The 26786-nt window shown below is 45.4% G+C and overlaps 11 protein-coding genes across 11 annotated transcripts; 5 read left to right on the plus strand and 6 right to left on the minus strand.

Moving 5' to 3' along the window:
- The first annotated feature begins 53 nt into the window (after positions 1 to 53).
- Positions 54 to 1497, plus strand: BGW36DRAFT_384086 (short-chain dehydrogenase). Its single transcript, XM_046216758.1, has 5 exons — positions 54 to 350; positions 413 to 568; positions 625 to 731; positions 805 to 1121; positions 1179 to 1497. The coding sequence occupies exons 1-5, from the start codon at positions 309 to 311 to the stop codon at positions 1367 to 1369; spliced, it is 813 nt and encodes a 270-aa protein (XP_046069656.1). The 5' UTR covers positions 54 to 308; the 3' UTR covers positions 1370 to 1497.
- Positions 1498 to 2167: 670 nt separating this feature from the next.
- On the plus strand, positions 2168 to 3860 carry BGW36DRAFT_361808 (putative aldehyde dehydrogenase; the record flags this gene model as incomplete). Its single annotated transcript, XM_046214305.1, has 4 exons — positions 2168 to 2527; positions 2587 to 2641; positions 2694 to 3491; positions 3544 to 3860. The coding sequence occupies 4 exons, from the start codon at positions 2168 to 2170 to the stop codon at positions 3858 to 3860; spliced, it is 1530 nt and encodes a 509-aa protein (XP_046069657.1).
- Positions 3861 to 4704: 844 nt separating this feature from the next.
- BGW36DRAFT_384090 (uncharacterized protein) lies at positions 4705 to 5908 on the minus strand. The gene is made up of 4 exons (XM_046216759.1): positions 5664 to 5908; positions 5541 to 5613; positions 5263 to 5490; positions 4705 to 5191 (listed from the first exon to the last, which is right to left on the minus strand). The coding sequence occupies exons 1-4, from the start codon at positions 5766 to 5768 to the stop codon at positions 4725 to 4727; spliced, it is 873 nt and encodes a 290-aa protein (XP_046069658.1). The 5' UTR covers positions 5769 to 5908; the 3' UTR covers positions 4705 to 4724.
- A 187-nt stretch (positions 5909 to 6095) lies between these two features.
- Positions 6096 to 7183, plus strand: BGW36DRAFT_430012 (ClpP/crotonase-like domain-containing protein; the record flags this gene model as incomplete). The annotated part of the gene is made up of 5 exons (XM_046220779.1): positions 6096 to 6152; positions 6206 to 6356; positions 6419 to 6493; positions 6557 to 7072; positions 7131 to 7183. 5 exons carry the CDS (start codon positions 6096 to 6098, stop codon positions 7181 to 7183), a joined length of 852 nt encoding a protein of 283 aa, XP_046069659.1.
- A 282-nt stretch (positions 7184 to 7465) lies between these two features.
- BGW36DRAFT_454486 (uncharacterized protein) lies at positions 7466 to 8769 on the minus strand (the record flags this gene model as incomplete). The annotated part of the gene is made up of 4 exons (XM_046221899.1): positions 7466 to 7703; positions 7756 to 8457; positions 8521 to 8630; positions 8692 to 8769. The coding sequence occupies 4 exons, from the start codon at positions 8767 to 8769 to the stop codon at positions 7466 to 7468; spliced, it is 1128 nt and encodes a 375-aa protein (XP_046069660.1).
- Positions 8770 to 9305: 536 nt separating this feature from the next.
- On the minus strand, positions 9306 to 9669 carry BGW36DRAFT_361812 (uncharacterized protein; the record flags this gene model as incomplete). The annotated part of the gene is made up of 2 exons (XM_046214306.1): positions 9306 to 9614; positions 9667 to 9669. The coding sequence occupies 2 exons, from the start codon at positions 9667 to 9669 to the stop codon at positions 9306 to 9308; spliced, it is 312 nt and encodes a 103-aa protein (XP_046069661.1).
- A 742-nt stretch (positions 9670 to 10411) lies between these two features.
- Positions 10412 to 12103, plus strand: BGW36DRAFT_463605 (uncharacterized protein; the record flags this gene model as incomplete). Its single annotated transcript, XM_046222225.1, has 2 exons — positions 10412 to 11633; positions 11685 to 12103. 2 exons carry the CDS (start codon positions 10412 to 10414, stop codon positions 12101 to 12103), a joined length of 1641 nt encoding a protein of 546 aa, XP_046069662.1.
- Positions 12104 to 12178: 75 nt separating this feature from the next.
- BGW36DRAFT_399182 (uncharacterized protein) lies at positions 12179 to 15773 on the minus strand (the record flags this gene model as incomplete). The annotated part of the gene is made up of 16 exons (XM_046218490.1): positions 12179 to 12325; positions 12347 to 12696; positions 12762 to 13199; positions 13233 to 13257; positions 13291 to 13562; positions 13587 to 13641; positions 13678 to 13696; positions 13727 to 13794; positions 13825 to 13866; positions 13894 to 13914; positions 13936 to 14067; positions 14101 to 14231; positions 14259 to 14332; positions 14354 to 14851; positions 14900 to 15707; positions 15752 to 15773. 16 exons carry the CDS (start codon positions 15771 to 15773, stop codon positions 12179 to 12181), a joined length of 3102 nt encoding a protein of 1033 aa, XP_046069663.1.
- Positions 15774 to 16166: 393 nt separating this feature from the next.
- Positions 16167 to 20321, minus strand: BGW36DRAFT_430016 (uncharacterized protein; the record flags this gene model as incomplete). The annotated part of the gene is made up of 1 exon (XM_046220780.1): positions 16167 to 20321. The coding sequence occupies one exon, from the start codon at positions 20319 to 20321 to the stop codon at positions 16167 to 16169; it is 4155 nt and encodes a 1384-aa protein (XP_046069664.1).
- Positions 20322 to 20606: 285 nt separating this feature from the next.
- Positions 20607 to 21999, minus strand: BGW36DRAFT_463607 (uncharacterized protein). The gene is made up of 4 exons (XM_046222226.1): positions 21676 to 21999; positions 21419 to 21624; positions 21150 to 21358; positions 20607 to 21092 (listed from the first exon to the last, which is right to left on the minus strand). Exons 1-4 carry the CDS (start codon positions 21937 to 21939, stop codon positions 20737 to 20739), a joined length of 1035 nt encoding a protein of 344 aa, XP_046069665.1. The 5' UTR covers positions 21940 to 21999; the 3' UTR covers positions 20607 to 20736.
- Positions 22000 to 22242: 243 nt separating this feature from the next.
- BGW36DRAFT_454497 (uncharacterized protein) lies at positions 22243 to 25744 on the plus strand. The gene has a single exon (XM_046221900.1). The coding sequence runs from the start codon at positions 22371 to 22373 to the stop codon at positions 25722 to 25724; it is 3354 nt and encodes a 1117-aa protein (XP_046069666.1). The 5' UTR covers positions 22243 to 22370; the 3' UTR covers positions 25725 to 25744.
- The last annotated feature ends 1042 nt before the right edge of the window (positions 25745 to 26786 follow it).

A 26786-nucleotide genomic window follows, 5' to 3' on the forward strand; every position in this document is an offset into this window, starting at 1 on the left:
TAGGGTAAGTTTTCGCGATGTTTATGGGGCTCTTTCGTTGAACATTACTAATACAACACTACATGCAAGTCTTGAATCAACATCAATTGCTGATCCTACTTGAACCAGGTGATAAGAGATGAAAAGTCCAGACCATGTGGTCAAGTATTCGCGACGGGGGAATTACTCACCCTATTAGACTACTATCAGTCATGGGCACCCCAGGGTATAAGTACGACAGGACGAGCCACTTTGCCTTGGATTGACAAGTAGGCATCAGAACCAGTTTCCCACTACATTCTTAAAATCCTGCCTTCAAGTTTTTCAGCATGTCTACGTATCTCATCACCGGCGTATCGCGAGGCATTGGTGTATGTACATGACCTAAGAGAGCTTACGATTATCTCGGATTGAAGGCTGATTAATGTTCCAGTTTGCATTTCTCCGCCACATCTCTGCAGACCCAAATAATACTGTTATCGGGCTTGTTCGTGATAAAACTACGACCGAAAAGAAGGTCCGCGAGGAATTGGACCGGCCCAATATTCACATTATCCAGGCTGATCTCACAGACCTCGACTCATTGAAGGTAAGCGGGTAATGTTGTCCCTAACGAGCGATGGCACAGGCTTACGCCATGCTCAGAAATCTGTGGATCAAGTCTCTCCTCTTGTCAACGGATCCATTGACTATCTAATCGCCAACGCGGGATATATGTCCCTTTGGTCCGCTTATCATCCTCTAAGCAGTTTGTATGCATTCTTAATGCCCTACCTCACATTGAATATGAATCTAGAGACTAAACTATTGCTATCAAAACAATAGGGGCAATGATCCTGAAAGACTAGAAGAGGACATACTTGAATGCTTCCGTACCAATGTCGTAGGGAATGTCCACCTGTTCAACCTCTACATGCCACTCATTTTGAAGGGCCACGTCAAGAAAGTCATTGCTATTACGTCAGGATTCGCAGATGACGACCTTACGACGACATATGCAATCGACGTCGCCGGTCCATACTCTATCAGCAAGGCTGCCATGAACACCGCCGTGGCAAAGTTCAGCGCGGAGTATGCGGAAAGGGGTGTTTTGTTCATGGGCATCGCTCCGGGTGCCGTCGAAGTCGGACAGGACAAGGATTGTAAAGAGACCCCCACTTAAACTTCCCCTTGGAGGATCGCACTAACACTTGTAAAAGTGACCGAAGAGCAGATAAAGATTGCCATGGCTTTAGGAGAGAAATTCGCTCGCTATGCCCCTCATTTCCGCGGCCGTACGACACCAGAAGAGTCCGTCAAAGACATGATGTCCGTTATCAATGCAGCGAGCCTTGAATCGGGACACGGAGGCTGTTTTATTTCACAGCATGGAAACAAGAAGTGGCTGTAAATGGACAAGCAGTCATTGTATCTGGGAAATTTTACCCTGAGCATATCTAAGACTGCAAGTGATAATATATATCAATAACATCCTGTTATATCGCGTACAAACATATTTTATCTAGCAGTTCATTGGAGGTGAACATAAGGAAATAGTGCGCGACTTTTTTACAGTATAAGCTATGATTTTGTAAAAATAGCCGATTCTAGAAGTATTATGATGTTATAAATTAGGTAATACAACGATATAATTTGACAGCCCTGCTCTGCGCCATTGCTTTTGGCCTGGACTTTTGTTCCCTCTTTTACTTTATTATACTATTCTTTGTATCCAGATATGTTTTATTCCATTTTCAAAAGAGTAAGAAGAGTGTCAATCAGACGAATAATCTATGGTACTTGGCGATAATTATTAATTTATTATTTCAAAATATACCTTTTTAGTAAATATATTCAATACTTGCTTGATAATTCAAATTATCCATACGGTTATACAAAGCAATGAGATTAATTGTATGTGATTTATATAAGGTCACCGCTAAGAGCGACCAATATTATGGGTACTACTGACTGGGGTAGCGACTGGGGATAGACAACCGAACCAAACAATACCCCACGTCCCACATGTGCAGTGGCGAGCCAATGCGGAGGAGCTCACGACTAATCATTATATCAGCGGGAAGTTACTTTCAAACTCACATCCTGGTAAACCAGTTAACCCCTCATCTCTGTGCAATGGTCTCTCCTCGGATTCGATCCGCTTGCATCAAGTCTGGAAAACATCTTGCGAATACTTGACTCTGGAAATATGAAGGATCAAGCCGATCCTATTTCCGCGCCAGGTGTGACCGTTTCATTCAAAACGCCTCACCAGGCGAGCTCGTCAAATACCTTTTTCGCCTTCTCAAACACTATCAATGGAGTTGCTCGGAAAAGTACCCGGGTGGCTCAAGCGGTCAATCCGTCGAACAGACAGCCTCTGTGGGATGTTCCTGTGGCAAGAGAGGTTGATGTGAATGAAGCTGTCACTGCTGCAAATGATGCATTCTTGGCTTGGTCACGCACGCCCTGGGCTGAGAGAGCCCAGTATCTCACGCGCGCAAAAGATGCATTGTTGGAAATTCGCGATGAAATGGCCAGCCTGATTATGCTAGAGACTGGTAAACCAGTAAGTGTCATCGGTAGGAAGCAAGAAGGAAGGAATATTGTGTCTGAACGCAAGTGAAGATTCAATTAGCAACGCTAGAAGTCGACCAATCAATTCGACTGCTGCTATACTATGGTAAGATGAACAAAAATCAGGTCTGACGATTTATCGTGACTAATGGAAACAGCTGCCCACCCGGAATTGAAACCGAAGGTGGTCACTGATAATGACGACCTTCAGTTGACTGTTCGTTATGTTTCTATGGGTGTCGTTGCAGCGATGTGCCCATGTAATGATCCCTTGATGCTAGCCACAGGGAAGATTGCACCCGCTTTGCTCACCGGCAATGCTGTAATAGTGAAGCCGTCACCATTCGCGCCCTACAGCATTCTGAAATTTGTTGAACATCTCAAGTCTCTCTTCCCGCCGGGTGTGATTCAAGCATTGAATGGCGATGGAAAGCTGGGGTCCCTTCTCGTTGAGCATCCCGAAGTCCAGAGGATTAGTTTTACTGGATCTATAACAACAGGTAAGAAAGTAATGGCTGCCGCTAGCAAAACCTTGAAAAGGGTTACGTTGGAATTGAGTGGCAATGGTGCTTGTGTTGTTTGCCCAGATGTAGATGTGTCATTGGTGGCCCCGCAAGTCGCAGTAGGCGCATTTCTTAACTCGGGCCAGTTCTGCCTATCTAGTAGACGCATTTATGTACATGAAGACATTTACAATGACTTCATGCAGCATATAGTCGATGCGGTGAAACCCTGGAAGGCAAGCTTGTCGCCAGGCGACAAAGGCATGTTAGGACCTATCCAAAACGAGGCACACTATCGGAACGTGAAGCAGATTTTTGAAGACTCACAGAGCAAGGGTTACAAGTTTGCATTAGGAAGTCCTACCGTTGATGATGGCAAAAGCTTTGTGATCCAGCCTGCTATCATCGATAACCCTCCCGAGGGCTCGAGGGTCGTGACCGAAGAAGCATTTGGTGAGTATAAACCAGAACCCGACCTAGACACATAGCTGATATCAAATCGTAGGTCCCATCGTCTCCTTGATTCAGTGGAAAGATGAAAATGATGTGATTGCCCGGGTGAACAATACAAATACTGGACTCGGAGCTAGTGTCTGGTCTGGCGACATCGATTGTGCCATCGCGATTGGGGAACAGATTCAGTCTGGCATGATCACAATAAACCGTTACCCAACGCGCATACCGAGCGGCCATCTGTCAGGGTGGAAAGAAAGCGGACCTGGGGGAGAAGGAGGGACGGAAGGCTTGCTATCGTATTGCAATGTGCAGACCATGCATTGTTATAAGATGTCTGTTGCGCCGGGGTCTGCAGAAGCTGACTGAGTTATTGTTGTTGGCAAAAATTGAGTCTGCGTATTAAAGCGTATGGGAGAGAGAGCGACGTGATGGCCTACGAGGCAAACTCGGCACAGTCATCTGCCGAGCCCTGTATAATGACAACAGGAACAACCCTTAGTTATATAGTGGATCGGTAATTGCGTTATTACTTTCCATCTGACTACTGAGATTGATAATCTTTGCCTAGTGAAATGTCTCTGAACGCTGATTACCTCGAACTTCAACTCGAACCAGTTGCTGTTATCTTAGGATTAGGGAATGATTTAGTAGGATAGATTCGGATTTAGTTGGGGTTATTTGAAGAGACTTGGAAATTCGAATAATGGTCGAAATCAGCCTTTGAGGTGTACGATACTCAGTGATATGTACTCTGATAACAGGCTAATAGCCTGGGGGCTAATTCAGGGCCTCCCTAAGCATCCTTCTTCTAGTGAACATTCGCTTTGGGGTTGTTATTATGAAATGTCGGTGAATTAAAATTGGAAATATGTGGAAAGACAGGTCTTTAAAAATGGATACTCTCTGAGACTGTGTATTTCATTAAGTAAGAAATTACAACATCAGATAGTGTTCGCACACACTAATTCCCAACTGGAATTTCAAATATCGAAACAAAATGAAGCTGAGACTAAATTGCAACCCTCTTTATTTCCCAGTGGTTTAAATTTTAATTTACACCAGTTGATGTAGTGATGCTTCATGCTTCAGTTACAACAGATTTCATTTTATATGAGCTCGAAATGTTGTTGGGGAGCGGAGCTGTCCCTCCTTGAAAACTGCTCCCCAGGGAACATCGAATATCAAACATTTTCAACTAAAATAACAAACCGTTCCGCATATTGTATAGTATTATATCTTGCTTTTCGCCACGTCGTTACTTAAAGGAGAAAAGTACCACTGAATACCCAGCATAGCAACGGCTCCGTTTTCATATATTCCTTCTTCCTGAGCCCTCTCAAGTATACGATTCAAATTGCTTTCCCCATATACACCGACAGTAATAGATTCCAAGCCCTCAGGGAGCCCGTCAACACCCTTAACAAAGCTCATTCGCATGTTAGTGAATACCAGCTCAGATCCCTTGCTTTGCACGCCGAAAATATGTTCCCACTTCTGAGCAGCACTTTCCGGATCGTTTTCCCCCGCAGCAAGGCGGCAAGTAACCTGTATAATTTGCAGATAGGATGATCGAGCCATGGCAGCAGAATAGCGCTGGTAATCCAGACCGCAGGCATGCCATGGGCTGAAAGTAGATAACACTGGCTCCCGGTTTTCCGGTGATGGTTTGTGAGAATCTAGTTCGGGTATTACGCTCCCTTTTTTTATATATGCATGTTTAGCAGATAACTTGGAAGTTGAAGTATTTAGATATCGGACAAGAACGAACCAGGTATCCCTTTGGGGTGGTATTGAACACAATCAACATCATCCTTGGAAAAGCTAAAAATGACCTTGGATAAACCGCGAGATTCAATGAAATCTTTTCGCGCGGCCGCGTCACTGGTCTGCATTATGATCATATAGCCCCCATCGCCACGTTTTTTGAGCAATCTGCCCGCTGTTGTGCCGTCGCGGAAAGGCGACACAACCTCGATGAGGTCACCGCCCAGAGGCACTAGTTTGCTGTGTTAATTGAGATTGCTATAGAATGGATTGAATTACTACTTAGAAAGTTATATAAGCCCCATTTTGCCACCTGGTCGTCCCGGAAAATGACCTCAGTGCCCAAAACTCTCTTCTTCACTCCTTCATTAATCAGAGTATATCCAAGGCTGACCAGTGACATACAAGAATATCTTCTGCCGCTGAGAGATCTTTGGCCAAAAGGGCGATTTGTCTCAAGCGGGTTTGGCTAATATTGGCTCCCTGTGTTGAGTTGTGCAATCGTGCCATGATGATTCTACCAATAGCTGCACCATTGAGTCATGTGTATAATTAGAATCAATATATTTCTGCAACCTCTATTGATATTGCTAGCTGAGCCTTCTCTTCAAAATGAAGTGGCAGACTTCACTTCACACCGTGCAGTGGGTTTGCCTCGGTAATCTGAATAAGCTCCGAGGTGGTTGCAGTTCATGACGGATTATGCATCAGAAAAGTGGGGTCGGATGAGCCATATCCGGGGAATATGCAGCCTTGAAAGAAGTTTTATTTACATCTTCAATTGATTATATTGATCAGCAGACCAAGTGACAAGAGCTGGAATTTCTGCTCTGCAACATGCCATCATATACAACTCTCACCGTTGAAGTTAGGGGAAGAATAGGGATCATCACGGTATGCACATAGCTATTAATTTAAGACCACAATAACTGACAAGAAGTCCTCAGCTGAATAGACCTGAAGCACTTAATGCGTTCAACCAAAAAATGTCTATTGAGATTATTGAGGCGTTTCGGGAACTCAATCAACACCCAGAAACTATCTTCACCGTTCTGACAGGCAACGGTCGATTCTTCTCTGCTGGAGCTGATGTGAAAGGTAGCTAGCTGTATACGAAATCTACAATGCATGAAATTGCGTTGACTCAAGTCTACCTATAGCGCCGATCGATCCTCCACCCCCGGAATACACACGATCAGAGACAAAAGTGCACTATCTGTCTCAGTTTACCCGTGGTATGTGGCGCTCCCTCTAGTTTCTCCTAGGTTCGGCTAGGAACTAACATACGGCGACATTAGCTCTAGAGCTTCTTCGTTCCATGATTGATCATAGCAAGGTCTTGGTACTAGCTCTCAACGGTCCAGCAGTTGGCGGCGGGGCGGCGTGGTTTGAGGGTGTTGCCGACATCGTTTTCGCCGCAAAAGGGTCATGGCTTCAAGTTCCTTTCAACGCTTTAGGCCTTGTTCCTGAAAATGGCAGCGCCCTTCATTTTGCGCAAAACATAGGAATACATCGTGCGAATGACATTCTAATGTTTGGTCGCAAGTGTTCAGTAGAGGAACTAGAATCATGGGGGATGGTTAATCGTATCTTTCCTTCGGAAGGGTTTCACAACCACGTCTTAGCTTTCCTGGAAGAACAGCTTGCGGTGAATGACGGGAAGAGTATGATTGAAACGAAAAGACTTCAAAATTCACCATTGCGTAAGGATAGGCTTTTTGCTGTATATGAATCAGTGGATGCTTTGGCAGAGAGATTTGTCGACGGGGCGCCTCGGGAGAGATTCGCTAAAAAGAGGCAACAGCTGCTTAAAGGTATGACCCTACTCCATGTTCAGTGAAACTTTAAGCTTGTCGTCTAACATATGAAAAGGAAACAAAGCGAATACAGGTGACCAGCGTGGACATTTGAAGTCATCGTTGTAATTAGATGGTGGCTGCGCAATTGACTTCCCTAATTCTTGACTAAAGAAACAGCCTCCGACTGAATATTAAAGATTTTAACCTATCTATATGCCCTCTGTATAGTTATAAAGCATATTTAATATATGATCTATAACAGCGTAAAAATATGTGACAAACTTCCCACCAACTAGAACCACCAGTGGGAGATAGAAATTGTATATCGATCGAACTAGGCTGACTCATACCCTGGTACCACTAACCAAAACGAAGAAAAGGGATAGTGAAAGTGTTTTTGTCTTCTTCTTAACTGGATGGTGATGGCGCCGGTGGTGGTGGTGATGATGCTTCTACTTGTGGTGGGAGAAAGTTAAAAGTACCACAGCCATATTTGGAATCAAGTAGATAAGAACAGTTCTCACAAGGAGGGGTTATGATTGGGGTTTTATAATTCTCATATTTTGCCATGACTTTTTTCATTGCATCCGGCTTGATCGCGACTCCCCCATATTTTACCCCAATTGTTTGACCCTGGCCCTGATTGCTAAGATATTATCTTCAGCATTAGCTCGCGTACAGAGAATGCACAAACTTACCTGAAAATCTCCAGAAACGGATACGTCTCAGCACAGTTCCCGAAATCCCACCCCTCTTTTTCCTTAGTTTTCTTTAGGTATTCTTTTCGCTCTTCTGGTAGTTTCTTCTCCTCTGCAGTGAGCGAGTACAAGGGCGCTTCCATAAATCTGTATTCTCCGTTGATAGTTGGCTGTCCCAGGTCGGCGAGAAGATTGAAACGGAATTGTACGATCGACTGAGTCCACTTCTGCTTCGACACACGGCCATACTCAGCGAAAGGTTTTTCTTTGTGAGCATGGCCTCCCACTGATGCTCCCATATGGAATACTATCTCCTTGGCGTCTGCTTTCTCCTTGCTCCCTTTTGTCACTTCTCGCCAGGTACATTGCAGCATTGTTGGTAGCTTAAGAGGTTTCCAGTCAAGACTCAACTTCTTCGTATCCTTTTTCTCCTCAAGGGTTACATGGAAAAGTTTTGACCATTTCCAATAGATGACCAACCAAGGGGCGAAAAAATTCTCTGTATCGGCATCCGTGGGAGCACATGCTAGAGAAAAGAAAAACCCAATAAAATCGTACATGCCATAGACTTGATGGTTTGTGACAGTTTTAGGGTCTAATTCATATGGCGGATCGGTTTCTGTATCTTCCTTTCGGTAGACGTATTGGGGGGGGTTGGGGTAATACCGAGGTGATTGAGCAGCTTCGTCAGGGTGTCTAGGTCTGCCAACATTGAACCATTAGGAAGAAGAATATGGAAATGAACTAACGTCGGGTAATGCATACTTCATATTAATAATATAATCTTGAATCTCCTTGACGGCGCTCTTCCACTTCTCTTGTACTCCATGGCCCTGCATATCATTGACCACGTCATCAATAAACTTCTCTACATCCTGTTGAATGGAGTTGTTAGATATATTTATAGATATTACCAGTGAGCAAGCATATAAATACCTCTAGATTATATTCCCAGGCCGTTTTGAAAAACAGTTTCCCGTTGAACGCATCGAGAACATCTACAGAGATTGACATTGTAGTCAAATAGGTGGTAAATCCGAGGGGATATTAACCTTGACTATCTTTAAACCCTGTAAAAGATAAAGGAGACTTGAGGTGATAAAATCCGCTATACTTGACATTGAGTTGAAGTCTTTAGAATATGTGTTAAGACCCTTGGGCTTGGCTGAAGGGTGGCACTTGACGCAATTGTAACCATTCCAGACGGGCGATTCGTAACCTGGCAATGAGATAAAATGGCAAGTTAATTGGAGGGATACAGAAAGATCTGCTTCCGTGGGAGGAGGGAAATGGAATGTCCCCTTCCTTACCTGGGATACGTGGCAACTGAGAGAATTGCAACTTTGTTGGGGTATCATGACTTGTCAATGGTTTAATTATGTATTTTATGCAGCTTATAGCGCTAGCGAAATTCCCTCCCTGACAATCTCCACAGCTAGATTTAAGAGGGGGGGAAATCAAGCAGTAAATAAGCGTTCAATATAGCAGTACGTACACGAACAAAGGCAGCAAATGGATAACCTGTAATGTAGAAACACAAAAAGCTCTAACTATTTCGGAGGATGTACTTGCTCCGTTTTCAAGTTTCTCATATCATTGTGTACTATATCCTGAATAATTTCCTCCTTGCCTTTGGGGTCAGTAATTTGGCTCACGGTATCCACCACAGCACTCCATATGTAAAAAGCACCGTTTGATTCAAATACAAATGCAGTATTAGGAGACTTGGCTGTGCTACCAAGGAACGGCCGAGGAGAAGGCAGGTTGTATTCTTTCGCCATCTCTTGACCGGGACTGTCGGCGCCCCAGTAATCTTCGGAGAACATGTCTGCGGGGTCTTGCGTCCATTCTTTGGGAGACTGACATAGAATGCATTAGGGCAATGTAAGAGGGGAAAGGAATAAGACATACCATGATGCAAGCAATGGTCTGTTGAGTTTATGAGAGCTGAACAACAAAGCGAAGGATGTTGAGGTGGGGAAAGGGAAGACAGTTGGAGGTTTGGAGGGGTTTTGTAGGACACTGGTAATACTATTACATACCTGATATAATGTGGATATTCTCCACTCAACATGAGATGTCACGGGGAAGGTTATGATTAACAAGGAACTACTGTACTAACATGCGCCTAAGAAGCACTAATATGAAGGGGCTTGATCATGATTATAGTAATACAGTGTGCAGTCGATCACACTCATGTAGTGGGGGCGGCCACTCTGGGGATGTGACAACGCTTGCATGAATCATGACGGGAGATCTGCAATAGAATGATGACCTGTTCGATGAACTATATTATAGGTAGATCTAGCCATGTTGTTAATATACTGTATCAAATGGTTTTATAAATGTTTGGTATTGTCATCCATAATAGTCTGGGTTTGAGCCAACTTGAACTGCTTTTGGTGATTTTGAATACCCACTAACCCAACTAACACCTTCCTCTTTCGCCAAGACTGCATCTAGAGCATGGAATGATGCATTTTGTGATGATAGAAACCTGTTTTATACTGTGTAGACTATAAGTGGTAAGACAACTAGATGGTATTCCCGTGATATAGTTGGTAATGGTAATACCTGGTAAGAATGGTAATATCGCCACTTGCCTGGACGCGATACCCATCGTTATTCATCGTCATTTCAACAATCAAGCCTCAAAATGTCCACTCGACCAGAACCGGCTTCCGCAGCAGATGAGCTGTTCCATATCTATTTAACCTCGGAAACAGAGAAGAAAGAGCCTTATCTTGAAGTTGACGATAGCACCAACAGTGGTGCGATTATCTCGAAACTCCCCAGCAAATCCATCACCACCAAGGGAAAACCAGAGCCAAATACAGCTACAGAGCTCGATGACAGCGACCAGTCAGTAAAATGGCTGAAGAATATCGACGATGCAGGAAAGTTTTCCTTGACTATCAAGCCAGGGAAAAAGAGAGAGCATGGAGAAACGGAAGAGGGAGGGGGAGATGAGGACGAAAAGAAAACAGAAATCATTCAGTTCGACTTTGAATTTAGAGAGCCAAGTACGTTCAAGTTCAGCTCGGAAAGCTCGGTGCTGAAAAAAGCATTTGGTGATGCTGCGAAGGACATTCAAGAACCTGGGTTTGATGACCCAAGGCTATACCTTGGGCTGAAGGAGTCGGACTCAAAGGAGATTCCTCTGGCCACAGCCTGGACATACACCGGTCTTTCAGAGGGTAGCATACCCAAATTCTTAAAGGGACTACAGGTCAAACCTGATGTGAAACTAGCAACTGGCCATCGAAATGCGCTCTGGATTAACCCGGAAGCGTCCTTACGAGTGACAGTTCGATTGGTGTTTGGCTTAGCCAGCCTTGATACGCTGAACAGTCTTGGTCTCAGTGCTTTGAAAATAAATTTCACGGAAGCTGATCTCATATGTCGAAAGGTTGTGAGTGCTGGAAAATCAGGTGGGGAAACCGTCCCAGTGAAGCAAGGAAACGCAGCACTCTCCATTGGTTGTAAGTTTAGTTCACCAAGCCAAGAACTAGACGCGGAAGGTGTAATGGAGTTCGCGGAGGATACCATTTCTATGACTCTTCTATCAAAGTCCGAGGATCCCATTGCAGGAGCCCTGAGCTGGCTGGAAGGGCTCCTTGGGTTGGAGAACAATGAGCTGGGATTTGTCACAGATCTTCTGCATAAAGAACCTTTCCAAGGTGTCCAATTCCGACGTATCAAGCTTTTGTTCGACACTGAAGTAAAGGTAAAGCTTAAATCTTTTAAACTGGATGTGCAGGTCTCGTCGTCTATTGGCCAAGACCCTCAATCGGATAAAAAATCCCTTTTCCTGCTTTCATACACCTATAACTCTTCAGCTGGTGGGTTGGGAACGATTCGAGGTGAGCTCTGGGAGGGTAAGTCAACCATTGTCCATTCAACTGAACATTCTAATGAGATTCTTATAGATTCGGGGATCACAAATCCTACGTTGAATCCAACGTATGAGACTTGGACCGACCTCGAGCCTTTCCCTGCTGGAACATCCCTCCCCCCGTTACAAATCAAGTATCTGATACCTGGTCAAACTATCGATGACATTCCCCATACCGTCCCTGATACCATTGAAAGAGCGTTCATAACACTGTCAGCGAAAGAAGTAGGATTTGGAGCCACTGTCAAAGCCAAAGAGGTCTCTCCGGGTGCTGCGCCACAGCCGTATCTGGGACAAATTAAGTTGGATGCTTCGTTTCAATGGGATAGGTCGGATTTCAAATTTGATCTCTATGTTATGACGGGTATCGTACCACCCTCCGGCTCTGCCCATAAAGATCCGGCGCTTTTAACTGGGTCTTTGATGTATCAACGCTCAAAGACATCTACATAGTTTTAATTTAGTCATGCACTATTGAATTCTTCAACTTTTTATTGATTTCTGGTTCAACTTAAGAATATAGAACTATCAAGCAGCCACGGTGCCCATGCGAGGCACTTCAAGAAAGAGCTTCGCAAACTCAGACTTAGCCTGATCGCCCACCAAATTCGTGGGCGCCTTTCCAGTGATTGGCGCGTCCTTCAACTCATCTTTTTCCTTTGGTTTCGTGTCCCACTGGGCAAAGCTAAGACTTACCCACAAGTCCACAAACTTTTCTGCTGCGCCTATTCCAAATTTGGGCTGACCATTCCATTGATTTCTCAGGGTTTCCCAAGCCTCCGTCGTAGTGTCCTCGGGCTCTGGATCCCAGAGCTTTTCTATAGTTTGAACCCGGGGAAATGGATATGACTGTTTTCCGGCTGTGCTGATGAAGAATTTCTTGTATTCGAATGGCTTGATCAGGTCTTTGTTGCTTAATTCAGGTAAGGGAGAGGAAATGCAGATTCCCATAATTTGATTGACGGAATGGTCTTTGTTATCGAGGAGGGAGTCGATCTGGTTAGGGTCATTTACGCTGGAACTGTTGGGATCAGCAGTCTCATCATCTGTGTCTATTAGTGCCTCGAAACGGTCATATAAACGCATAGAAATATATATGTAGGAAACTTACATTCCCCCCACAATGCCACAGGTACTGATTTGTACATCAACTCGGCTTTTGCCCATTCCGGTACTCCTGCGTCTTCATCGGAGGCAGTCAATGCATTGGAGTTTCCTGTTGGTCTAATAGTGACTGTTAAGTTACTAGTCAGTGTATTTGTGCCTTTCAGGTGCATCGGTTTGGCGTAGATATTGCGGAGGTCTTTCGATTCCTTTGGAAATTGGTGCTCTGGGCCTTTTTCATTTGGGTCAACTTGACCAGTCACTACAGTGGCCTGTCCAACTGCAAATTTGCAGCCAATCGTGAATTGGAAGTTAGCTCCACGGACATTCCATTCAGAGTCGTTTGGGTTGGTCTTTGCATCAGTCTCACTCGTCGGGATGAGACCACGGTTGCAAGAAAAGATGAATGGTGGGGGCTTTTCAGCGCTTTCTTTGGGAAGATCGGCTTGCAGGGCCTGCTTAAAGAAGCTATCCAAACTGAGAGGGTCGTTATTATGGTCTGTCTGAGCACCAAAATTGACGTCGAAGCCAAACACCCAAAAGTTCACATGGACTCGACCGGAGATCGGAGGTCCCTGAATATAGAGCGTAGCGGAGAGCTCAATGTTGATATGTACTGTACAGATCCACAAGTCGAGAGTAAAGCGGACTCCAACACTTACCCCGCCATCTGCCATGAAGAAAAATGGTTTGTATTTAATGAGGAAATCAGCGTAAGCATCGAAGTAGGCGTAGAGAGCACCCAGGGTAAGTGATGCATCCAATCGCCCTCCTCCCATGCAAACCTTAGGTGTGATTGCAAAGTAAGCTTCGCCACGAATACTGATAGAACTATCATAGCTCCAACTGATCGCCAAACGAGGAGGGTTTGGATATTGTGGGGGTGTCTTGTACGAACGATGATATCCACCAATGCTGAAGACAAAGTCGCCTGCCGAAGTGCTTTGATCATTTGCAAACCAGGTGTAGAACGCGAATCCACCAGTGAGATGGCAACTTGGGTCCAGAACATATGATGCAGGCGTAAGTTGGCCATCAACCTTGAATGTACCGGCATCCAAGTCAATCACAGCTGTCAGCCCTAGCTGAACATGGGCGAACTTCTTTTCAACCTTTGGTGGCATGTCAGCCGTGGCGACACCAAAGATACCGATCTTAATCTTTGGATCCCATTCAACTACAACCACGGCTTGCACGTCTAGAAGTTCAAACGCCAATACAGTGAGTCCTGCTGCTAGCCAGAAGGATTGTTTCTTGGGAAAGAACCACGTGCCATCCATAAGAGATTTCAAAGCCTCATCTGGTTTCGCTGACTGGGGAGGCGTGATTAACGGGAAATCCAAAACATTGGTCACAGTAGGGAATTGAAGACTGTTGTTATACCCAAAACCGCCGACAACACCACGTATCTCAGCGAACCCCAAGGTGGCCAACGGACCATTCAAGACGAAATAAACAAAGGCCGAAGTGAAAGGATCTTTCTGGTCCTTGATGTTGATCTTACCGTAAAACCCGGCTGCCTGAAAGAGATACGGGTTGAAGCTGAGTGTAGCCGCTCCTTGATAGGTATCTTGCTCGCTTGTTTGGACATGTTTGAACATGCCAGACAGGATGACAGGAGGCCGATCGAATGAGGCAGCCAAACCCTCAATGGCAAAGTCGGGTTTGGGCAAATTGTGAAAGATGGTACTTGATTTGGATGGTTCACTCCCATTCTTTTGAAAGATTAATGTAATCTTGAATCCTAGAAGACCGACACCGATAGGCCCTAGAACAATAGACGCATCCATAAGAACTGACAGGGACGGTTTATCCCCTAGGCTGTATTGGAGACCCATATTGCTGATCGTTATCGGCCCAACTTTCTTTTCATATGGCGCCTTTGCTGATCCTGGATCGGGTTCCGTCTCTTCTGTCTCAGCTGCAGGTCCAGTGGGTGACGCGTCACTGAGATAGAACTTAGGCTTTGGCTTGGGTTTCGATTTGCCCTTGCCAAACAAATAGTCTAGAGCAACTATTCTACCCTTCTGCGGATCATTTCGAAGTAACATGAAATGAAATCCAGCAGGTATTACAACATCAGTTGGTTGGTAATCTCTGTCAGTTCCTCCTCCGTCTTCCTTCTTGCCTGCTGTGTCTGTTTGCTTCTTAGTTACTTTATACTTCAACTGTTGATCCTTGTCCAATTGAGTGTTCATTTTCTCCACATCATCGTAAGTCAAACCGCTTGGTTCTTTATCCCCATTTTGCTTTTGCACGTAAAGAAATACCATTTCGTCAAACGGCTGGGGTAATTCGCCTATAAGGTCGATTGTGACTTTCGGGATCGCAGCGACAGTAATCCGGAAGGCTCGTTGGGTGACGGGTTTTGGAATGGCCACAGTCGGTGCAGCTTTGTATTGAAAGGCCTGGAACGAGAAACCTGCAAATTCTACCCATGCGCTGAAAAAGATGTCTTTCTTCGTATCAGATTTGGGTGGTTCAGCGGCTGGTTTGTCGTTTGATTCTGGTTCCGGCTTTTGCTCTTTGAGAGCGTGCATCTTTATTCCGACTGAATTCTTCTTCTTTGGAGGCTGGATAGAAATATCCGCGACGAAGAATGGGAGCTCATTGTCAATATCAGGGCCGAAGATATGCCCAGCAATTTTGCCGATAGTTGTCTTCGGCGGATCACTTTCTCCAAAAGCAAGGTCAGCCTCAAATGTCCACTCGTCAGCGGTATGGGTGAATTTAAGATCGAGTGGCAAAGCACCTAGTTTGATCGTTCCATCGGTCTCAAATTTAGACGTGTTAGCGCCCTCGTACGTGTAGATGAAGGTGAGTTTTTCAATCTCGATATGGTCGAGCATCGAAGCGACTCCATCTTTACTATTTTCCTCGAAGAACTCATACAAGGTCGATCCATAGACGTTAGAAAGGGTGAGTTCTACTTTCCACTTGTTCGTCGCTACGGCTGCGGTTGCGGTTGTCGTTGCGGCTGGTTTTCCTATTGTGGACATGGTGCTGTTCTTTGGATCATATCGCAGATAACATTCGGACTCTGATATGATTTCCAGTCAGAAGCTCATTTTCACTTTTGATAGTTTGCTTGATCTCATTAAGCTGTAATTTCCAGTATCATGACCGTTATTCTGTTATATTACTGTATCTTACCTATGCAAGCTTGCCTCTGCCGAGCTGGACAACTCATCGGGTAGATGTATATGTACGAAGCCGCAAACGTCAAGGTACCACAACTAGTGTATATGCACCCCATATCACATTCTTCAGCCAGCCACTTCATTATTTACCAAAGAACGGTCTTGGAGTTATTTATGATTCGAGTGAAATACATGAGGCAATATTGGCTCGCATGATTCAAGCTAATACTAACTCAAAACGATCTACAATGTGTTGTTCTGCTAGCTTGGAATCACTTCAGCCCTTCAGTATCGTTAACAGCAGGGCGAACGATGGGTTGCTTTAGCTGCAGATACCCCTCAAGGGCGGTGTACGGCCCTCTCTCAAAACTTGGCCCAGAATCAACTTTCCCAGGTTCCAACGCTTTGTACTCTTGCTCAGTATCTCGGTCCTTGAGGAATGGCTGCAGCCATGCCCAACTCCCTGTCTGTAACGCTGGCATACCCACTGCACTATTCTTGATTGTCGGGTCATTAGCAGGATCGAATTTGTAATTTGGAGGAAGGGGCTCGTTTTCCTTTGTATTGTATTTCTCAACGTCATCTGTTACAACAATTGGACCTAGATGAAAGAAAGCTGTCATTTTCTGCATTGCCTGCTGCCATGTCCATGGTGGAAGCTGAAGATTATTCATTGGAAGGATGCTGCTGAATGTTGTAATCGGAAGGAAAGGGTCGACGATGGTTCCGAAGACATGAAGCTTCTTGTTCCAATTGCGAGCGAACAGCCGAGCTTTTTTTTCCAAGGCAGGGTCACTTTGAGCAGTATAGTCATCTGGTTTGAGCCAAAAAGAAGAAAGTTTGGGAGGTTTATTAGAATCAACATCCGCAATATCCTTAAGAAGCCCACTTTCATCTTTTCCTGTGTAGTAGGTATAGATAACTCTCAGGTCTAATTCGTTCCCAGGAGTCAGGTCTGTGCCAGGATCGGTTTCGTTGAGATGGAAATATCCAACGAGACCATCCCCTGACCGGTCCTTATCACCCAATTTAATCGGAAAGTCGTAAGTTTTTCCATTTTCGGGAAGAAGATGAACAGGCTGCTCTTCGCTAGCAGAAAGGGCCTGGTTTTTCTTCTCGTCTATTGATAACTCCAGAGACCAACCGGCATTAACCAGAGCCAGCGGTCGACCGACAAGAGAGTTTAGGAAACCAGCATACGCACTGGGAACTGATGATGATGACTGTTCCTGCGAGTCATTCGCCATCTTGAGGAATGCATGGAGGTATTCTTGATCCTTAGAGAGTTTATCGATTAGACGATCCACCTGTTGAGTATTCTTCATATCCGTTGGTGGTGGAAACGGTAGCCATTTAGCACTGAGCGAAGCATCTTTTGGTGCATTTGGAGATGCCAAACGAACTTCTCGATAGAACGTCCCGTCTTGTAGGAAGATCTGAATCCCGTTGTCAACATAGTTGAGTACGATCCATCCCCAAATCGGATTCTCCCATTCAGTAACAGGTCGCCAGTATGAATAATCGCTATCTGGACCTTTATGGCGCTTATCGTAGATCACAAACGTAGAATTCAGTCGTGCCGGCTGATTGATACTCGGAGGCACCTGTGCAAACTCGACATGTCCCTGGTGGCTTTCTCCATTCTGCCGAACTAGGTTTGGGTTACCTTCGTAAAGCTGTGGCTCGTAATACGAGCTGAGATAAGGATAGATAGCCTCATCCTCTTCATGCCCATAACGAGCGTCAATGGCGTTGATCGCTTGGCCGAACTTGTCGATGATGTTCAGTTTCGAGAAGCGGAATTGGCCATGCGTTACCGGCTTGAATGGATGCGGCCGTGTCTTTGTTGGTGAAATTTCATTCAGTACAGTCAGTGAATTAGAGAGAAGCGCTCCATAAGGTGTCTGTTCGGAATAAATGTCAACAATACCCAAATGATCTTTCTTAAATGGGCTTATCAGCGCATCGTCAATAGGGTGTACTCCTTCCAGATCATACCCAGCAGGGTATCTAGCGTTTGGCTTGATATGCGTGCCATGCACCATAGTCAGAAGGTGGTCGGTAAAGCCATCCAAAGGGGCAGAAAGGAAAGGTAGCTTCCACGTCTTTTTTGCAAGCTCCTCTATATCATACTTTTTCTTGACCTCGGGACTGACTGAGTTCAATAGCTGTACGATTGATGCATGTAGAGAGAAGTTTGGTTGCGGAAGAAGCAAAATTCGCCCCGACAAGAGCCGTTTATCGTCAATTTGGGGTTCGAGAAGGTTTACCTTGGGGTCGATCGCCAGTCGCCATCGCTTGTCGATTTTGTCTTTGCATTCCGGAGTTAAAGCCTCCGACAGAGACCAATCTTCCCAGGGGATATGGAAATATTCCACCTGCCATTCGAGAAATAAAGGTGCCCAGGGCTGCGTTTTCGCCCATTGGTCCCGTAAATCAGCAGCGCCATGCTTGCCCTTGTCGTGGTAGAGAGGGGTATAATGCCCATTTCCCCCCACGGCACCTGGATCACTTAATCTGTTGAATTCTCCAACTAGTCCTTTTGCTGTTTGGAAAAGCTCGCTGGGCAGCTGTTTAATACCGTACTTAGCTGCCTCATCATCGGTCAGATCAGAGCTGATCAGTTGGTTGTCTAAGCGGACTTGCAGATCGTCCAAATAATCATCAGGCCATCCAGCCTGAATGCCAGACACCAAAAGTGTCGGATCCCGAGGCTGGCTGAATTCGGGCAAGACCCCTTGTTGAGGCTTTTGAGGGAAGGCTTTTTGGTTCCCCAGCAATTGATTGTTGATAAATTTCGACTGCTGAGTAACCAATCCTAGTAGATCATTCACTCTAGCCTTGAGGGATTCGATAATTGTTTGAGTTGTCGGCGAGTCAACATCTCCGCTCACATATCTCCACCAGTGCGAGAACATATCCCATCGTAACTGTATAATTTGTCTTTGGGTGCTATCTAGGACTCTCTGTGCATTGTTGAGTTTTTCCAGCCCTTCTATCTCATCGTCAGAAGGTATTTTAGTCTTTTCGCCTTCTTGGCTTTGGATGTGCCAATGCGAGCCCCCAGATTCACGAGCGAAGTTCCAGTTTTGCACCTCATCGACGGCGACACGGTGGACATTCACCTTTTCATCTTGCGCACGAAGAAGTGGTTCAAGAAGATGTAAATCATTTTCAAGTTTCTCCTGCTCAGGTGTTTCATCACTAGCGTGTTTATGACAGTCAATGTAGGACAGAAGTGAATCGATGGGGGTGGTGCCAACCGTCACTGGCATCGAGCTGAGGAGATGTTCAGATGCCTTGTTGGCTGGGATGTTTTCTGGTCGCTTGTTACGATCCCAAATCACGTTATACATGGCCCCATGACAGACACTGCAGGCGACCTCCTTTTTCGACAGCCAGACTGTAACCTCTTTTGGCCAATCCTTAGGATCACCCTTCAGTTCCATCGACAGAGCCCTCAAACGCTCCTCTCGGGAAATTGTATCATCCAGATCTCCAAACGGCCCTTGGGTATCATTTGAGTGCCATCCAATGACGTAGTAATCAGCCTTGGCCTTATTGAGTCGCTTGATAGTTTCACCTTCCTTATATTCGAACGCGTCAACGGTAGAAAAGACATTGCTGCAATGTGACTGATAGTCAAGAAAGAGCTGGTTGGAACTATTCACAGCTGTCAGGTCCACTCTCTCTACTTCATCTTTGCCTTCTTTCCAGGTTTTAGTTGACTCCTTGTACCCAATGAAGATCTCCGCTTGTCTGTCCAATTTGATACCTTTCACGCTTTGGTTGTTGCTGGTGATATATGGCGAAACGTCTACCTGCAAGTCTTTATCTTTACCAATTTTATCAATCGGCTGGATTCGATCACTTTCAATCACCCATGACTCCACCGCTTCAATCGAGGTATTGTTAGGTTCAGTTGTGTCTGCCTTGGGATCCAGTTTCCGAATAACCAGCCATCGGTTTGGCAGGGGACGGAAGGCAGGTAAGCTATAGTCCCGTTTTGCCGTTTCCCCCGTGCTACTGCTGAAGCCTTTGGCCTTGCGTTCCTGGTCGTGGCCCGGGGCAGCCGAATGGGTTGCAGCCGTGCCAGTTCGGTAGAAGCGAGGCATCACCCAATGCAAATAAACGCCCATTCGGTTCTCTCTCGGTTTACCCTTGCCCAAATCATAAAGCCGGGAGTTGGAACTAGCGGGGAAAGCATTGTGAAGGTCCACATGGTCCAGAATATCATGCTGAAGGAGCTGGTGTTCTAGCTGGAGAAACGTGTAGTTGGGCTGGGTGATCGGTGCAATTTTGGCTTCTTTGGCAGGGTCGGCGTTTAGGTTGTTCTGATCTCGTTCGCTGAGCTTTTCATTCAAAACGAAAGCGTCTAGTTTTAGAGGGATAGTGAGATTCAAGTCCAAGTCCTGAATATTCGCCATTTTGAACCGTGCGTTGATTTGTGATGTTGTTGATTCTGTAGGGCCAGGGACAAGCTAGTTCTACTAAATACACTTTCTATCATTACCTTTCGTCATTCTTTCAGATCATTACCTTACAGCGATGTGCTACTAGATTATTACGAGACGGTGATTATAGTTACGGTACCATCCATTATATTGTGGCTTGGACTGCCTTGCATAGATCGACAGAGTAACAGAAGGACATGTCCACTGTGGGTGACGTGTTCATCAATTACCCACATCTGGGGAATATCTTACTATTACCTACAACTTCGGGACTACTGCCGATGGACTTATTACATGATGAATAAATGGATGACTGACAATGATTAGAACAGGAGCAGGCAATTTACTAGAAAATAAATTACATGTCCCTTCCAACCATACCACCAAATCAAGACGGGGGTGCAACTCTCCGTTGCCACGGAGTGGCTGTCTTGACCACATAGCCACCAGCTTGACCCTCCCTGGGGACAACGTAGATATAATGGGTTTTGTTGTCTGCTCCGCTGATCACGGCCAGCGAAGACGTCTGATCTACCCTGATATTCTGTAGGCTCTGGTGGGTTTGATCCCAGGTGATGTAGCCATTATCAAGTGTTCCAAGAACATAGGAGAGATACCCGTTGTTATTGACGAAGTACAGCGTAAGCTGTAACGTTATGTCATTCCTGTCGTTTGTGGAAGCGTTCGTCACTATCGCCAAAGGACTCTTGGTCTTGACAGTTGAAGTGTCGTTGATCCGATTTGCTGCATCCCCGCCCATCAGTTAACATATAACGACAGGTTGAAAGCGTGTCAACTTACCTGACTTAGGGGTGGTCGCATTGACGTAATAGATCCCAAGCTCATCCTCTGCGTCGTGGACGTAGAATACATATGGACTTTCGTCAAAGAAGGAGGCAAGTCGCGATCCAGCACCGGCACTATAGTTCAATTCTAAGATAGTCTCGTCGGCTCGATCGAGCGGATCCACGTCTAGCTGGACCAAAACAATTTTCGGATTCGTGTCATCGCTGATGGTAGCAGTTAGATTTGTCACTAGATATGAATCTGGCGGGTATCGTTTTACTCACCCTACATTTCTGAGAAAGTAGACCCAGTTTTTCTGACCCCCGTCGTCGCAAGCTGTAAGAGACCAAAGATTGGTGGTGACAACCCCTGCATCTTTTTCACTTGTTGGATTAGATTTCAGGATGGGATTGTAGTAAGGGCTCAGTTTGCAGACGCCAGTGTCCTTGTTATCGGATGTTCCTGAGGAGGCAATGCCGTATATAACAGGCTAATTTCGTTAGTCATAAAGGTTAAGCTGATCTGATCATTTTGAACGTACGATGTTATTCTGTATGGCACCTGCCAGTGTACCAGGCTCATGAATGAATCCCACGGAAGCTCCATTGTCCGCATACTCGGTAGGGTTGGTAATGTTTGTAGTATCGTAAACTTGAAGTGACAACTGGCGGCTTCCAGTAACACCAAATTTCAGGTGAATGTGAGATGTTTTTTTGACAGAATCAGGGATGCCGGGAATGTTCCCCCTGGTGTCTTTGACAGCAGGATTAGGGATAACGGTGATCTGGTTTGTGGGAGGTCCCATTTTGGATGATGCTATTGAAAGAAAATAAAGACCAAAGTGATGGGATTGTTTTGTGCAAAGTCTGAACTCTGGAGTTATATTCACATCTTTATATTCAAACCCTGTTCGCTACCTAGAGACTTGAATGTGCTCAGCTAGCCACTGATGACGATCCAACATCATGTAATACATATTGGTCCTGATTAGTATGAAGGCTTGATGATCGCAGAATTTCCATTTCCGGGCACTTATGCACCTCAGTCACACTGCATGAGAGATGCAGATCCAGCTACCCCAACCTCCCTTGCGTATCCGCCTTCGGTCGCAAATACCATACCTTACTTTGGGCATACGTATTTTTTCACAGAAAATTACCATGGATTTACTTTGCTTAGTTGTTGAATTCCCCCCCATCGTTCCTCAAGACCAGATCAGACTGAACGTTCACTGTCATGATGATGGACCTCCGTCGCCCTCCTAAGAATCCTACATTTTCCCCTCGTCATTTGGCACTTCGCCATGCGAAAAAGCGTCTTCGTGCTTTGGATCCCACAATTCAAAATGAGCCCGATGCTATTCAACCCGGATATGAGCAGCTTTATTCCTACTATGTTCCCGGTCTTCAGGCAGGACCCCATACAATCAATGTAGATCAATATATTGAAACGAAGGATAAGCAAGACCACCTTCATCCTACCAAATCTCATGGATTCAATGTTATCGGCCCTCGATTCTCTTTGCCAGATGGCGCGCTTTCTTCATTCTATCCTCCTCAAGGACATGAAGACCGAGCAGAGGTCCTCCCCAATGTTGTCTTCAACGATCCAACTCTGCCGTGGGAGAGAGTGGGAAGTTGGAATCAGCCAAAGCCACCAGGTGGAGATTATGATCGAAACCGAGTGCCATGGCTTGCTGTTTTCGTTTTCACTCAGGAGGAACTTCGTTTGAATGCATCGGATCTGGACAATGTCTTCCAAGATAAGGATGTCAAAGACTTCAAAAAACAAAGCACCACACTCAGCACAATCATGTTTGCAAAGAATGTTAATAAACTAAGTGGCACCAACACCTCCCCTGTCCTGTATGATGCATCTGATGGGGATGAGAAAACTGAAGTCATCTTCCTCGGACAAGAACTGTTCAAGTCGCTATTCTCTAAGTATGATGACAAGGGAAAGATAGTCGAGAGTGAAACTGGCTATGTCCAACATCATCGTTTCTTGGCTCACCTGCGTCATATCAATCTCGACAACACTCCGTCAGCGGCCAAAACAGAAAGCGATGATCACGCATATTCCATCATTGTCAGCCACCGTATAGGAACCCTGTCGATTACCAAGCCAACTCCAGTGGTGGCTCACTTAGTCAACATAGAAGGCGTAGAACGTACGAAATTCTCACCAGACAAGAAATTCGTGGCCATGTCTTCCTTGCATTCTTGGGAGTATACCTGTCTTCCCCCAAAATCGCTTAATATTGAGGATGCATTTGAGCATTTAGGAAATTCTCTGAATGTCCTGAAGCCCATCCTGACTGCAAAAGATGGACAAATTCTTGACACGTCTCAGGAAAAGGATCAAAATCTCAAAAAGACAAAAGAGCGATTGAGTGAGAGGATTGACGACGGCTTTTCTCTGATTCGATATCGTGTCCAAACTGGAGATATCACTGCTGCCTTTACCAAAAGTCCGTTTGCTCCTTCAGCTGTACCATTTCCAGAAGGAACTCAGTGGCCTGCAAGCTCAACAACTGGATCCAAACTACAGATTCTGGACCCCAATCTCAATATTATGGACCTTACGTATTCCGCAGCTTGGAATTTGGGCAAGGCATTAGGGCTGGCTCACCCTGAGTTTGCTACAGCTTTGGCAAGGTTGCGCAAGCAAATCTACGACAGTGGGATGGATGAGGCGCAAAGACAAGTCATCAATCGCCGTAGTAAAGAACTTGGTATCCCAACAGTATACAAAACCAAAGAAGAAGTTCTATCCACCTTGTCAGAAACTCTCAGGAGTTTGGGAGCTCTATCCATTGACAATAGCCATCAAAAGCTATCTGATGGTATGATTCGTCGATGGCGTCGTCCAGAACTCCCGCCTCTAGATCTGTCCTATAAAAGCCCAGAGATCAATAGCATCATTGATAAGTGCTTTCAAAATGTTGCCAAGATGATTGCCGGCAGTGAAGAGAGCGACGACATTCCATACAATGAATTAAACGTTCCCAAGTCTACGGATTGGGCGATCGTCCTCCGTTGGGTGCTGGATCGATACTATCTTGTCGATGTGCCCCCACACTACCTCATCACCGATCCTAGTCATCTTCCCATGGAGACAGTGCGTGTATTTGCAATCGACCATGCCTGGGTGTGTGCGATGATTGACGGTGGCCTTAGCCTGGCAAATCATCTGGATCAAGATGATGATAAACTACGTAATGCGATTAAAGGGGCCATCAATGAGCACCTTAACACCAAAATGCCTGATTTGTATCACCCCCAAACCCCTCGGTATGGTTTCTATGTGCGCTCGGCTCTTGTGGCTAAATTCCCCGATCTTATAATTGATATCGAGGATCAACAGGGGTCGCCTCCCGACCCAAGAGATCCGCCCATCATTCTTCGACACGAGGTTGTTGAAAGAAACACCATGATTTGTCTGATGCGAGAGCCTCCCAAGGGTAGTTCCATGTTTTTGTGTTTGAGAGAACCGCCTCATCAGCAATTCTTCACAGCAGCAGCAGAGGTAACCACCGAGGATATCAGGATGGAATATAAACGGGTGTATACTGTCACCCCAATCCCAGATAACCACCATAACGACCCAATCCCATATGCTTATTCACACAAAGAGCCGGGAGCGGGGCCAGCCATCTTTATCTGGGGACCAGAAAACAGCATTCGTTGTCTCAACGTCGAAATCCTTGCCCGACATCACTTTGATACCATCAAGTCTACGTTCAAAGACCACAAGAATTGGTTTGAGGAAGAAAAGCCCACCGCTGCATTGATGGGAATTCAACTGAATGAGCCTCAATGGGAAATTAAAATCAACTTTCCGACGGCTGATGCCGGCAGCTTCAAAGATTTGTATAGTGATTATCCTAGGCTTCTCCCCATCCCTTCCCCTCCTACACCCCAACCTGTATTGCCGTATCCCAAAGTCTTGAGCAGCATTGCCTGCGATCCCTACCCCCATTTTGGAAAGCGACAGAGACATGAACCCATCAGTCTCACTTATCATCCCCCACATTTCCGCCTACCCAAAGTTGTCTCTGTTTCTGGAAACAATCTTGATGCTCTGGATGATTCTGCAGGGCCCCACTTCAGCTATGGACTGTATGCCGTTGGCCACAGCCACAGCAATAATATTCCAATGCTCAAGCCCACGAAAAACGATCGCCCTGCTCCTCAGCAGGATCTAATTTTCTCTGTCGTTTACAAAGACAGCGCCTTTGACTACGAAATGGAGTACCTAGAAATTCACGTTCAACTAGGTACTCAAGGTCAGCTTATGAAAGCATATACTGGTACGGGACCGAGCATGCTGTCTAATCTCCGATTCAACGTGCTTCCCAAGATTGAGAAGGATGAACAGCTCAACAACTGGCTTGTACTGACCTTGAGACCGAGGAGCCGAAAAAATAAAGTTCGAGTCGACACTATTGACGAAATGAGCTTCATGCTTAGTGGAATCATTGTGAATCAATATGATGCAGATGTTGATGTTGATGTTTTCGCCATTGAGAAATATGTGGGTGAATCTGGATGGAAGAAAAACTTCCAGGCGCATTTGACGAAAGTATGAGGCAGACACCTCAAGTGCTGTAATAATGTATCTTGAGGTATATTATAGTTTAACCCTTTCTAATTTATATAGTACAACTGAACACGTGCGTTGACCTTACTAAGCATTTAAAATGTGCTGCAGGCTGACGTCACGTCACATTTACTCCCGAGCGCCTCAACGCTGCCCTCTTCTTCAATAAACTCTTCTTAAATAACCGCGGCCTGACCTCACATTAATATTAATGTTATCTTTCATTTCTTTTTAATAACGTTTCCTTTGGCGAATTAGACGCTACTAAAGCTTGGCGATCTGTGGGGGTTGTAACGGATTTCTTCATTCGTCTACCCGGACTCTCTGACCCCGAATTATCGATAAATATTAAATAATATTGTCGCATTCTGAGGCTCTGGGTTGGCTGCAGAGTGTAACGTTGCAGGTAGCATCTTGTGGTTCCCTCTTAGCGGATGGATCTTGCCGATAAGCAGCGATAGCAACAGCCTACACTTGCCAGTCCAATCTTATACTGTGCTAAGATCGGCAAATGAAGCCTGCTGGATTGATTATTTAATTACGATATCTCCCGGGCCTCTTCTCGATATTATTTAATTGATCTGGACTGTCTGTGAATTCGATATTCGCATATCTATACATATATATATATATATATGATATAGTTGTCCCTCGCCACCTGCTCGACGCCACTCAACCGCCATTTCCGTCCATCTCTGACCATGTCCTGCGATAAAACCGCCATCTACATATTCGCCCCTCGTTCGCATTAATTAGAGTCGCCGGTATAACGAGTGAACAACTAATATATGACATTTCTTTCCACCTACGACTCAATATATAACTTGGCCTTCTAACTCTAGACAATTCGATTGCGATTGGCGCATCGATGGCAGCCAGCCATGCCGCCGTGCAGCGCGCCGTGACAGACCTGCGCAACGAGAACTTCAGCGCATACTCGGCGCAGGGCATTCCAGACTCTCATTTAACACCCCCAGATACGCCAACCAGGGAACTAAACTGTCCACCCAACGCCGACGAGGATGAGCTCGGATGCAAACCCGCACAACC

The sequence above is a fragment of the Talaromyces proteolyticus genome, assembly GCF_021365285.1.
Source record: "Talaromyces proteolyticus strain PMI_201 chromosome Unknown BGW36scaffold_9, whole genome shotgun sequence".
NCBI classification, from domain to species: domain Eukaryota; kingdom Fungi; phylum Ascomycota; class Eurotiomycetes; order Eurotiales; family Trichocomaceae; genus Talaromyces; species Talaromyces proteolyticus.

Coding starts and splice junctions, on each gene's coding strand:
- BGW36DRAFT_384086 (XM_046216758.1), top strand. CDS start 309: ATGTCTACGTATCTCATCACCGGCGTATCGCGAGGCATTGGT. Junction 351..412: donor GCGTATCGCGAGGCATTGGT/GTATGTACATGA, acceptor TTAATGTTCCAG/TTTGCATTTCTCCGCCACAT. Junction 569..624: donor CAGACCTCGACTCATTGAAG/GTAAGCGGGTAA, acceptor CGCCATGCTCAG/AAATCTGTGGATCAAGTCTC.
- BGW36DRAFT_384090 (XM_046216759.1), bottom strand. CDS start 5,768: ATGGCACGATTGCACAACTCAACACAGGGAGCCAATATTAGCCAAACC. Junction 5,614..5,663: donor CAGCGGCAGAAGATATTCTT/GTATGTCACTGG, acceptor GAAGGAGTGAAG/AAGAGAGTTTTGGGCACTGA. Junction 5,491..5,540: donor GGGCTTATATAACTTTCTAA/GTAGTAATTCAA, acceptor ACAGCAAACTAG/TGCCTCTGGGCGGTGACCTC.
- BGW36DRAFT_463607 (XM_046222226.1), bottom strand. CDS start 21,939: ATGGGACCTCCCACAAACCAGATCACCGTTATCCCTAATCCTGCTGTC. Junction 21,359..21,418: donor TACTTTCTCAGAAATGTAGG/GTGAGTAAAACG, acceptor TGCTACCATCAG/CGATGACACGAATCCGAAAA. Junction 21,093..21,149: donor TGCGACCACCCCTAAGTCAG/GTAAGTTGACAC, acceptor GCGGGGATGCAG/CAAATCGGATCAACGACACT.
- BGW36DRAFT_454497 (XM_046221900.1), top strand. CDS start 22,371: ATGATGATGGACCTCCGTCGCCCTCCTAAGAATCCTACATTTTCCCCT.